Here is a 12,836-nt window from a genome sequence, read left to right as displayed (position 1 = left end):
TTATACCTATTGCTGCTATTTTCTGTATTTAATACTGCTTACTCTATTTTTAATATTTATTTTACACTGCCATTTTAGGAAGAAATACCTCCAATAAATAGTTATCTCATTTGATTCTATATCGGAGTGCCTGGTCCTATATTCATTAGTGATCCACAGTTATTTGTCCGTAATTCATACACCGTTCACCCGATTTGGATGTAAATACCCTCAAATTAAAGCTGACAGACTGCAGTTAAAGCACATCTTGTTTGTTTCATTTCAAATCCATTGTGGTGGTGTATAGAGCCAAAAATGTTAGAATTGTGTTGATGTCCCAATATTTATGGACCTGACTGTACATTGATGGTATATCATAGCGATATGCCATCAATGTCTCAGATGGGAATGCCCCTCTAACAATGGAAGCCATGACAGAGTGAAGTGAGCCTCTGTATTCTTACTAAAGAGACAGATGTGAACACCAGGGGGCAGACCGCTTACAGTTGGGATCGATGTAGTGCAGCTCACTCTCCTCAGGCGTCTTTGCATCAGATCATGCTCCATACTATTCACTTCTGCCTTCAACATCTCCAGACCCTGTTTTTCAAGTTTCAGTTCCTTAGCAAGTCTTTCCATTCTTGCACGCTGGTGTAGCAATAAGGCTATGTATAAGAGAAGACTGTATTATTGAGGTTTCTTATGTAGTCAATATCTTGTACTGTCAAACCAAATGGAAATTGTGTCCTTCATTATGAGACGTTCTCCACTGAAATGTAAGTTGAGAATATCTGATATATGTTGCAACGCTTCCTTGCCCTTTAGTGGTTGTCATGCATATCACATGAAATTAGAATTTTAAGAAATTATTTAACTTCTCATGGTTGAACCTTAATATTTTTGCACAGACAGCAAGGTTTTTCTCTAAAAGGGGATGGCAGACATTTCTGATATATCTACAGCTTGCCCTGCTGCTACTGTAAATCACGTAGATTCATTTAAAAGAAGTGCGCACATGTGCATACATCTCTCCATGCAGTCTGCACTTGTGAGTCCCTGTTGTCCAAATAGGTGACAGTCCCAGAAGTGGGTCTTCCCATTAGACATCTCGTGAACATGAAGTAAATGACTATGGTTGACCATACAGATAGGAGTTAGCCGAACAGCTATTCCTTTCGACTCCCCAATAAACATGCATGCTTCCCTTGTTTGAGAGTGCATGTTCTTAACAGGGAGAGGGGGTAGCTACAAAATATCAACATGTCCAATCTATCCCCTGACATCTGCTATCAGGACAGCACCACACATATTAGATGGTTGGATAGTCTCATCAAAATTGGTGGGCTGTGCCAAAATTCAATCCAAGACAGAAAAATGGTTGCTACTACTCAGAGCTCATGTAACAATATACAGTTCTGATCAAAAGTTTAAGACCAAAATGGCAAAAAAATCATATTTAGCATGGCTGGATCTTAACAAGGTTCCAAGTAGAGCTTCAACATGCAACAAGAAGAAATGGGAGTGAGAAAACATTTTTTGAGCATTCAATTTAATGAAAACAACGAATAAACTGAAACAGGCTGTTTTTCAGCTGATCAAAAGTTTAGGACCACATGCCTTTAAAAGGCCAAATCTGTGCAAAGATGTGGATTCATTGTCATTTTCTGTCAGGTAGTCACACGTTGTGATGGCAAAGGCAAAAAAACTCCCTTTTTGAACGTGGTCTGGTTGTTGAACTGCATAAGCAGGGTCTCTCACAGCGCGCCATCGCTGATGAGGTGGGATGCAGTAAGACAGTCATTTGGAATTTATTAAATTCCTAAATGATCCTGAGGGTTATGGAACAAAAAAGTCAAGTGGAAGACCCCAAAAAATTTCATCAGCACTGAGCCAGAGGATCCAATTGGCTGTCCGTCAAGACACTGGACTGGACGATCCTCGACCCAAATTAAGGCCCTTACTAGTGCTGACTGCAGCCCCATAACCATCAGACGGCATCTGAGACTGAAGGGCTTCAAAAACAAAAAACGTCTTCAAAGAGAGCACCAAACATGGGACATTCAAAGGCGGATGAGAAGTAATTCGCTGATGAGAAAAAATGTAACCTTGACGGTCCTGATGGTTTCCAACGTTACTGGCATGACAAGCAGATCCCACCTGAGATGTTTGCTACGCGCCACAGTGGAGGGGGCGCCATAATGGTCTGGGGTGCTTTTTCCTTCAGTGGAACAATGGAGCTTCAGGAAGTGCAGGGGCGTCAAACGGCCGCTGGCTATGTCCAGATGTTGCAGAGAGCATTCCTCATGACTGAGGGCCCTCGTCTGTGTGGTAACGACTGGGTTTTTCAACAGGACTACGCTACAGTACACAATGCCAGCAGGACAAGGGACTTCTTCCAGGAGAATAACATCACTCTTTTGGCCCATCCTGTGTGCTCCCCTGATCTAAATCCGATTGAGAACCTTTGGGGATGGATGGCAAGGGAAGTTTACAAAAATGGACAACAGTTCCAGACAGTAGATGGCCTTCGTGCGGCCGTCTTCACCACTTGCAGAAATGTTCCCACTCACCTCATGGAAACGCTTGCAGCAAGCATGTTGAAACGAATTTTTGAAGTGATAAACAATAACGGCGGAGCTACTCATTACTGAGTTCATGTTTGGAAGTTGGATTTCGGTTTTCTTTGGAGGTGTGGTCCTAACCTTTTGATCAGCTGAAAAACAGCCTGTTTCAGTTTATTCGTTGTTTTCATTAAATTGAATCCTCAAAAAATGTTTTGTCTCACTCCCATTTCTTCTTGTTGCATGTTGAAGCTCTACTTGGAACCTTGTTAAGATCCAGCCATGCTAAATATGATTTTTTGCCATTTTTCAAGTGGTCTTAAACTTTTGATCAGGACTGTATATCAATCCTAGACAGGTGTGATCCTGCACACTAGGCAGCAAATGGTAGTGCCTAGTGTGCAACAGGTTCCTATATATAAAGCTGAAAGGGGTTTTCTGGGAGTTTAACACTGATTAGGGATGAGCGAATTGACTTTGGACGCTTCCTCCGAAGTTGATTCGCATAAAACTTTGTACAGTATTAGAATGTATTGGCTCAGATTAGCTGAAGTTATTACTTTGCGAAGTCTCGTACCACCTGGAACCGAACCAAAACTCTGTACAAAGGTTTTTTACAGTAGAAATTAATTTCTGAAGTTATTACTCAAAGTCTCCCAAGACTTCACAAAGTAATAACTTCGGCTCATCTGAGCCAATACATTCTAATACTGTATGGTGCACTCGTTCCGTACAGTATTCTAACAAAGTGTTATGTGAATCGACTTCGGATGAAGCATCCGAAGTCGATTCGCTCATCCCTACTGATGACCTATCCTCTGGATAAGTCATCAGTATCTGATCGGTGGGGGTCTGACACCCTGGACCCCAGCCGATCATCTATAGCCACGCCCTTCTCCAGGTTTTCCTAGGCCGTGTGATGTCAAGTTCATCGGTCACATGGCCTAGGCGTAGCTCAGCCACACTGAAGTGAATGGGAATGAGCTGCGATACCAAGCACAGCCGCTATACAATGTACGGTGCTGTGCTTGGTTTGCCGAGAGAAGGCCGCTGCACTACTGTGGGTGCCAGAGGACAGGTCATCAGTGTAAAACTCTCAGAAAACCCCTTTAAAAAGGGTTGTGCAGTGTCAGTATATTGATGATCAATATCAAAATGGTGGGAGTCTAACACCCTCCACCCTCACTGGTCAACTGTTTAAAGGGGAGGTGGTGCTCATACAAGTGCTGCTTCCTCCAACATTACACTGCGTGTTGTCTCGTTATGACAAACACTGAAGAGGACGCAGTGCTCTCACAAATGCTGCAGCCTCAAACAGGGGGTGCAGGGAGTCAGACCTTTGCCGATCTAATATTGATGACCTACCTGTGAGCGTGCAAAACGGCCATAGGCCGCCTGTCATGTGCGATTCTCATTCCTTAACTGTGCACTCTAATGTATTAATAATAATGGATATATTCTGTATGTTAAGGAGAACCAGTCTCCCGTCTGTTTTAGTAAATAACTGCTTTCCACATATAATTCTGGAGCATTTATTCTTCTATGCTATATCATTTGTTCATTATTCCTGCTAGAAGTTATAAATTAATTAATAGCAGTTTGCTGTGAAGGTTCAGATGGGTGTCACCAGTACGAGGTGTGTTTCTGCACAGTCCGACACTATTCAATCAGTGCTGTCAGTGTCCGACTGTGCCGGTACACACCCCAACTGTTAACACCCCTGTGGGACCATTGCTTCGAATTGCAGGAAAGTCATTCATCATTTCTAGCAGGAAAAATAAAGACAAGATGTTCCAGAAATGTTATTACATGATGAAAACAAGCAGTTACTAAAACAGACATGTCTGGAAAGGTCCTCTTTAACCCTTTAAGGACCCATGACGTAGCTGTACGTCATGGGTCCGATCCCTAAACATGGGGCGCCCGCTCGCGAATGCAACGGGCACCTTAGCCGCGGGGTTTCTGCTATTTTAAATAGAAGAGACCCGTGGCATATGTATGCGATCAGCCATAAGGCTGATAACATACATCTTACCTTTCAGATGCATTGGTCAAATGTGACCACGGCATCTGCGCAGACCGGAACTGGAAGACCCGCACTTCCGGTCCAGTAACAGCGTTCCCCGGCTGAGAACGGGGGGACCTGTTACCTTGAGCTAATTGACCGAAGCCTCAAACAGGCTTCAGAGTCAATTAGATGTATATATCAATACAACACTAGGTGGCAGCCTTGTATTGATATAGTGCAAATGAAGTCTTCAATGATGGCTATTTAGCCATCACTGAATAATATGGGCAATTGAATGATTGCCAGTTATTGTCACCCAAGTTAAAAATAAAATAAAAGTTTTTACAAATATAAAAAAAAAACTAAAAAGTTCAAATCACCCCTCTTTGATTAAAATAAAAATACTTAACCAATAAAAAAAATAAACATCATGGGCATCGCTGCGTGCGAAAATGCCCATACTATTAAAATATAACAATAATAATGGCATACGGCAAATGGCGTAGCTGAAATAAAAATACGTTTTTTGTCACTTCAACTACCCAATAATTTTTTTAATAAAACGTGATCAAAAAGTGGCACACACTTACAATTATTACTGAAAAGAACAGATCGTCCAGCAAAAAATTAGCCCTCACACAGCCCCGTACACATAGCTACAAAAAAGTTATAGGGGGTCAGAATACGGTTATGGAAGAAAAAAAAAATTTCCTCAAAAGGTTTTAAATTTTTTTTCAGTATTAAAGCGCAGGAAAAATTATACAAGTGTGGTATAGTTGTATACGGATTGACCTGGAGAATGATCAAAATTGCGTTTTTTCCCCAATTCTACCCCATTTTGAATTTTTTCCCCGCTCCCTACTACATGGTATGCAACAGTAAAGGGTGCCATTAGAAAGTACAACTTGTCCCGCAAAAAATAAGCCCTCATAAGGCTATGTGAATGGAAAAATAAAAAAGTTAGGACTATGGAAAGGCGGGGTGTGAAAAACAAAAACGCAAAAATGGAAAATCCCAGGGTCCTTAAAGGGTTAAAGGGGCTTTTCAGCCTGTAGATAACTAATGACCCATCTTCATGATAGGTCATCCGTATCAGATTAGTGGGGGATTCAACACTCAGAAACCGAATATGTATTTGGCAGCTGATGGCGGTAAAAACAAAACAGGGAACGGAAAGGGAAGCAGAAGTGTACGTCCACTGTACTGTGTAGAGGCCGTGCCAGGTTACTGCGGCTCAGTTTCCATTCATTCTAATACTAGTAATAAGTGGAAAACAGCTCAAACAGAAACATTTTATTTAAAAAATCCCAAGATATAAAAAAAAAATATGCATTTAACAAATGATAAAAAAATAAAATAAAAAAAAAACAACATCAGGATAACTGAGTGTCTTCATTTCCTGGTAGTACTACCGTACTTCATTTTAGTTAAGTTCCCTTTCGGATACTAAAGATACGCCTTTTTCTGTAATCTAGCTGTGTGTTAATTCTCGCTTCAGTTTATCTATAGACAGATAAAGCATGGCTCTGCCATTAATATAAGACTCCAGCCTCTAGTACCTGCCTGTATATTATCTCGTCTAATTCTTATTGGCACATACTGGCACCGTTGTTCAAGATTTATAAGAGACAGCGACTAAACCTCATCTTAAGGGTTTGTTCAGATGGCCGTATTGGATCCATTTTATTTCAATTGGGCCGCAAAAGATGCGGACAGTACACCGTGTGCTGTCCGCATCCGTGGGAGAATGGGTCCTATTCTTGACCGCAATCACGGACATGAATAGGCATTTTGTATTATGGTTGCGGCCATGTGTGGCCCGCAAATTGCGGACTGCACATGGCCGGTATCCGTGCAAATTGCTGATCTGCAAAGCACTACGGCCGTCTGAATGGTCCCCAACGCTGGGTTCAGACCTGAGCGTTCGCGATGGAGCGCTCTGTATGCGCGATTGTACCGCCGTTTACAATCGCGCATACAGAGACAAGCGAACGCCCATTGTCGCGCGTTCCCGAAAGTCTATGTACGGGAACGCGCGACAAAACGCCCCAAAAAAGCTCAAGAACTTTTTTGAGCGTCGGGCGTTTTACAGCGCGATCGTACGCGCTGTAAAACGCCCAGGTGAGAACCATTCCCATAGGGAAGCATTGGTTTCTCCTTGTTGAGCGTTTTACAGCGCGTAGGAACGCGCTGTAAAACGCGCAAGTGTGAACTTAGGGTAACTCTTACATACACAATGAAGGATGCGGTTTCTGTGAATACACTACTCCATAATGTGACTTGTCCTGATACAAGAGACAGTCACTTGTGATGGCACTGCTGACGCACCCTCATGTAGCCACTATACGGAGCGACATTGTCTGTAATAAGACTTATATTCGCTGTGCCTCCTCGCAAAGATAAATACAGGGTGGGCCATTTATATGGATACACTTTAATTAAATGGGAATGGTTGGTGATATTAACTTTCTGTTTGTGGCACATTAGTATATGTGAGGGGGGAAACTTTTCAAGATGGGTGGTGACCATGGCGGCCATTTTGAAGTCGGCTATTTTGAATCCAACTTTTGTTTTTTCAATAGGAAGAGGGTCATGTGTGTCACATGACCCTCTTCCTATTGAAAAAACAAAAGTTGGATTCAAAATAGCCGACTTCAAAATGCTTCCTATTGAAAAAACAAAAGTTGGATTCAAAATAGCCGACTTCAAAATGGCCGCCATGGTCACCACCCATCTTGAAAAGTTTCCCCCCTTTTCACACGAAAAACAATGGTGTGCTTGGTTTTAACGTAACTTTATTCTTTCATGAGTTATTTACAAGTTTCTCTTTGTTTACAGCCATTGACATCTCGCCGAGGTTAACACGTGAGGAGCGGATAGAAATTGTGTTGATGTCTGGTGAACGCAGTAACCGGGTCATTGCAGCAGATTTCAATGCAAGACACCCTACGAGACCACCCATCTCCCATGCTACAGTTAGCAAACTGCTTGCTAAGTTTCGTGAAACTGGTTCAGTGTTGGATTTGCCAAAATGTGGACGCATGAAATCTGTCTCTAATGAAGAAACATCAGTGGCTGTCCTAGCTTCATTCAGCAAGAGCCCACAGCGTAGCACTCGCAGCATGTCACTGGAGAGTGGCATTAGTTGAACATCCCTTCGGCGGATATTAGCTACTCACAAATGGCACCCTTACAAACTCCAGCTACTGCAGCATCTCAACGAGGATGACCCAGATCGGCGCACTGAATTTGCAGAATGGGCAAAACAAAAATTGGAACAGGACCCTCAGTTTACGCAGAAGATTTTGTTCAGTGATGAGGCAAACTTTTATGTGAATGGTGAAGTTAACAAACAAAACCACCGCTATTGGTCTGACACTAACCCACATTGGATAGATCCCTCCAAGACTGTTGGAACAAAAAAATGGATGGTATGGTGTGGTATATGGGGTACAAAGATATTGGGGCCATTCTTCATCAATGGAAACCTCAAGGCCACTGGATATGCGAAATTGCTACATGATGATGTGTTTCCCTCTTTATGCACTGAAGCTGGCACGTTCCCTGAGTTTTTCCAGCAAGATGGTGCACCACCATATTATGGGTGTCAGGTTCGAGCATTCCTAGATGAACAGTTTCCTGGAAAGTGGAATGGTCGTCGTGGGCCAGTTGAATGGCCCCCAAGGTCTCCCGATCTGACGCCCTTAGACTTTTATCTTTGGGGTCATCTGAAGGCAATTGTCTATGCTGTTAAGATAGGAGATGTGCAGCAACTGAAACTACGGATACTGGAAGCCTGTGCTAGCATTTCTCCTGCGGTGTTGCTATCAGTGTGTGAAGAGTGGGAGAAGAGGGTTGCATTGACAATCCAACACAATGGGCAGCACATTGAACACATTTTATAAGTGGTCAGAAACTTGTAAATAACTCATGAAAGAATAAAGTTACGTTAAAACCAAGCACACCATTGTTTTTCTTGTGAAATTCCCAATAAGTTTGATGTGTCACATGACCCTCTTCCTATTGAAAAAACAAAAGTTGGATTCAACATGGCCGACTTCAAAATGGCCGCCATGGTCACCACCCATCTTGAAAAGTTTCCTCCCCTCACATATACTAATGTGCCACAAACAGGAAGCTAATATCACCAACCATTCCCATTTTATTAAGGTGTATCCATATAAATGGCCCACCCTGTATACAATTGATGCACAGAGATTTATAATAAAAGGCGGCACTCACCAGCGTCTTCAAATAACTTTACCATTTATTTGTATCCAAGCCCCTGACGAAGCGGAGGCGAAACCTGAGTCGGGCGAGTGATGGGAGACCAATTTTACATGTCTATGTTTTCTGGAATCTTGCAAGTATAATAAATACTGGTTTGATACCAAGTGCTAGCAGTACTTCACTATTCTTGGCCATTCCGTCCTATCCAATATAGGAGGTGCAGACGAGAGTTATTGTGGAGTCCACGCTTGACCTAACAGAGATAGACAATTGTCTCGATATAGTCAATCTACTACAATTTGGTCGGATCTGTACCCATCTGGGGCAGCGGGGTCTTTATGACTATTAATTGTATCCAAGCGGTTCAGGGGATACAAATAAATGGTAAGTGCCGCCTTTTATTCTGAATCTCCGCGCATGAATTAGAAGAATAAATGCATTGCACAAGAGCTTCATATTCATGAGACAAGCACACTGGTCACATTAGCTGCAGGTCTTCAGCATCTTCGGGAAGCTCGATTTGATGTCACAGTGTATACCGAAGTATATAACAGCATTTTTAGCAAACCTTATTTCTATAAGCAGCAAATATGCCATACAGCAATACACATACCTTTGAAATCCAGGGAAAGTAACCCTTTACGGTACACGCAGTTCATATTTATTTCCAGTATGTGCATAGTAGCATTATCAGCCTAATCCCACATGGATTTATGGATTAAGCACAGTGCATGCTTCTGACTCATAGGGAACATTACACAATGCAGACCCATAGAAACATTACAACTAGAGCTGCTTGCCGTTTTACTTGTCAGATAGTTCATCATATTTTCATGCTGCCCTAAGAGATCATGTTAGATTTAATTACCATGAAGAATCAGGCGGGTGTCCTGTGTGTTACTGACAGGTGGACAGGTCTGCTGCACTATCAACCCCCAAAAAAAAAAAATAATACACAAATTTCACCATTTGCCTAATAAAACCTAACAAAGATGGATGGCCTCATAGCCTGCCATATTCACATGAGGCGTTTTCCTACTCGCCTGTCACCAGAGATTGACGGCGATCTTATCGGCATGCATATTCAATGGCGATCAGTCGCTAGTGGGGAAGGGAGGCAAAAAGTGATCCCCTCATCAATAACATGGGCTCATAAGTATTGATCTGCTATGCTCATGATCACTCCTATTATCCAACAGTACGGCAAACCGTTCCTCATATTATGCAGCATAATAATACTGCAGGATGCAATACTATAGTGAGAGGCTGACGGCGGTCCTATCGGCATGCATATTCCGTGGCCATCAGTTGCTAGCGAGGGAGGGGGACAAGAAGTGATCCCCTCACCAATACCACGGACTCATTAATTCACTGTGCTTGTTGAGCGCCAACAGTGCAGTAGACCTGTCCCCAGATTATGCAGCTTAATAACATTACAGGATGCATGTACACATTACTATAGCCTGAGAATATACTGGGCAGAAGTCAGGGCCTCCTGGGCACAGGAATCTGGGTAAGAGTACTCTGCTACAGAAATCTGTATGTGTAAAGACACCTTTGTGGTCCCATTACACAGGCCAGTGCAGGGCAATCCAGGTAGATCTGGAATTGTTGGCAACTAAGACGTAATCAGAAGCTCTCAGTGACCACATCTCTGCATAGAAGGGATTCAGTAGCTTACAGCAAAAGTGCATTTCTTAAATTGTCTAAAAAATCCTGCTTTAAAAGATGCTGAATATAAACCCAATTAAAAAGCTGTTCACTTAATCATCACAATTTCTGCATTATTAAACAAGACTTTAGTGCATTAATGATGACAATTAATTAGCCACTTGCCAAAAAAGAAGAAAAGAGTACCTTGTGTATACGCGTAATCATCTGAGCCAGAACTTGAACTTCTGTGGTATTTGGGAACACCTTTTTCTACACCTGAAATTGGCATCAAAGAAATGGGCTGTATAGGTTCTGGAGTCCCTGGATGCTGCTCTTGGTCCACAATATTTAAAAGATTTTCAGTAGGAGCCCGTGCAACAGTGATTTTTAAAAAAGCTGGGTTAGATGGGGACATCAGGACACGAGGAGAAGGGGTTGGAGAGCCAGAAGTGGCAGGTGGTTGTGTGTATGTAATATACAATGGGTTAACACCATAAGGAGTCTTTGGCTGGCCAGGCATCGCTCTTGATGGAGACCCTGGCCGTGCATTCGAGGCATATGCAGACGGTTGGCTCCTCTGGGAAGACTGATGACTTATTGGTGAAGGACTTCTATTCATCGCCGTTCCTGGTCTTTGCGGTGACTCCACAGTAATTTCTATCTTGTTCATAGGAGCCTTATTCATGCCAGATCCATAGGGAAGATAGGATAAGCTACTTTGTTTAGGATAAGAAGGTGGAGCTTGCTGATAAGAATGAGGTGAAGCGGTTGATGGACTAGGTGGCATAAACACATGGGAAGTCTGGTGGCTGTGATGCTGTGGAGAGCTGTAAGGAGATGTGCATTGAGATGTGGGAGGGGAACAAAAAGCAGACTGTGGGATCTGAGTCTGCTTTGGAGAATATTGTGTAGGTTGATAACCTTGCGAGTATAAAGGAAGAGGACAAGGACTATAGCTAGGCAGAGGAACTGGAGGAGATTGCGTCCAAGGGGAGTTCTGTGGGGTTTGCCTGCCTGGAGAATTTTGTGATGACTGCCTTATGTAAATGGAGTTTGGAGTCCCGTAAGGATTGCTTTGAACTTGGGGAACAATTTGTAAAGCTCTTGGCACGTTGTGAGCAGAAGGTATATTTTGCGACACTGTTACGGTAATTGGATTTGGACTATAGTGAGGTAAGTGCATATATGTTGGCACCGAAGCTTGCATAGCTGAGGCGTTCACACCTTGCTGCTGAAGAGGCTGTGGGGGTGGAGTCGGCGAGTTTCGACTCTGGTCATTCAAAAAAAATGGGTTGAAATTCTGTGCCACAATTGCTGGCGCCGACTGGGGCTCAACCAAACAGATAAACTTGCCAGAAGTACGCTGTGGGTCAATGTGGCCGTCACTTGAACTGTGAACCAGGGGACGTCCATTTACTTGTGTTCCATCTCCTCCCTGGAAATTAGTGCCTGAATGGATGCCAAGATTGATGTGCAAAAGATTGCCGTTGGTTCTGCTGTCCTCTGGATTGTGGCCCTCCATATAAAGGTACTTGCAGCTTTCTTGGCGCAGCACTCTGTGGCAAGCTTCAATATTGCCATTGTTCTTTAATCAGATAATAAAAAGAAACAAAAGAAAATCACAAATAGAAATGGCAAAAAAAAAAAAAAAAGCATCATGTAGTTTCCATAGGCAGTCTTCAAATATATGCAAAAACTGTACAAAATACCCCATAAGCTATTTCTCTGAAAGTAGATATCGACCCATAATTAGTATATAATGTACCGTAAGTACATTATATACATTCATTTACTAATAAATACACACAATTTTACACACACAGTTTAGCAAATTATCTTGGAACGGTTTGATGCGGTTTTCCCCACTGCAGTCATTGGAGCAAAAAAAATGCAGGCAAAAAAAAAGCAGTTGTCAGAGGAATAAAGGATCGGATTGACAGCTCTCAACATTTCTGATCTACCGCCACCAGAGTTGTCTGGCAGCGACTTGCCCTTTGTCCATATTCACAACACGTGAACGTTCGCCTCCGCCGAGCCATAATTTAACATACTTTTCTCAAACGTCTGTGTACCTAAAACAGTTTTCCAGGAATTTACATTGATTACCTATCCTTAAAGGGAGACTGTTGCGTAAATTTCACCAATATAACTACCAGCAATGACCATCAGAACGTTGTAAAAGCATTATAACCATCCCTTCATGTCATCTGGGTGATTATTCTGTGTCCAGTTCCTAAGTGCCCAGCTGGGCAGACTTTCCTTTTCAAAGTGCCCAAGCCCGCTGCACTTCCCCGCTGTCTGCTTCCACCCCTCTCCCCTGATGTCACAGTGAACCTTCACAACATTTACTTTATGCATATCATTATGTGTATTTTGAGAAGCGGGAACACAAGGCAGGAAAACCA

At 42.7% G+C, this 12,836-nt stretch overlaps 1 protein-coding gene across 2 annotated transcripts in view; it reads right to left on the bottom strand.

The window, feature by feature from the left end:
- Positions 1-12,836, bottom strand: part of TAB3 (TGF-beta activated kinase 1 (MAP3K7) binding protein 3) — a 64,785-nt gene that overhangs the window by 15,087 nt on the left and 36,862 nt on the right. For both annotated transcript variants that reach the window (XM_040424997.1, XM_040424998.1), the window contains exons 3-4: positions 10,636-12,016; positions 484-644 (exon numbers count right to left, since the gene is read on the bottom strand). In XM_040424997.1, coding sequence (XP_040280931.1) covers positions 484-644; positions 10,636-12,016 — 1,542 coding nt within the window. The remainder of the gene's footprint in view (positions 1-483; positions 645-10,635; positions 12,017-12,836) is intronic.

Source organism: Bufo bufo, chromosome 3, assembly GCF_905171765.1.
Source record: "Bufo bufo chromosome 3, aBufBuf1.1, whole genome shotgun sequence".
In the NCBI taxonomy this organism is placed as follows: domain Eukaryota; kingdom Metazoa; phylum Chordata; class Amphibia; order Anura; family Bufonidae; genus Bufo; species Bufo bufo.
The sequence above is the reverse complement of the archived record's forward strand: the minus strand, read 5'-3'. Positions and strand labels throughout refer to the sequence as shown.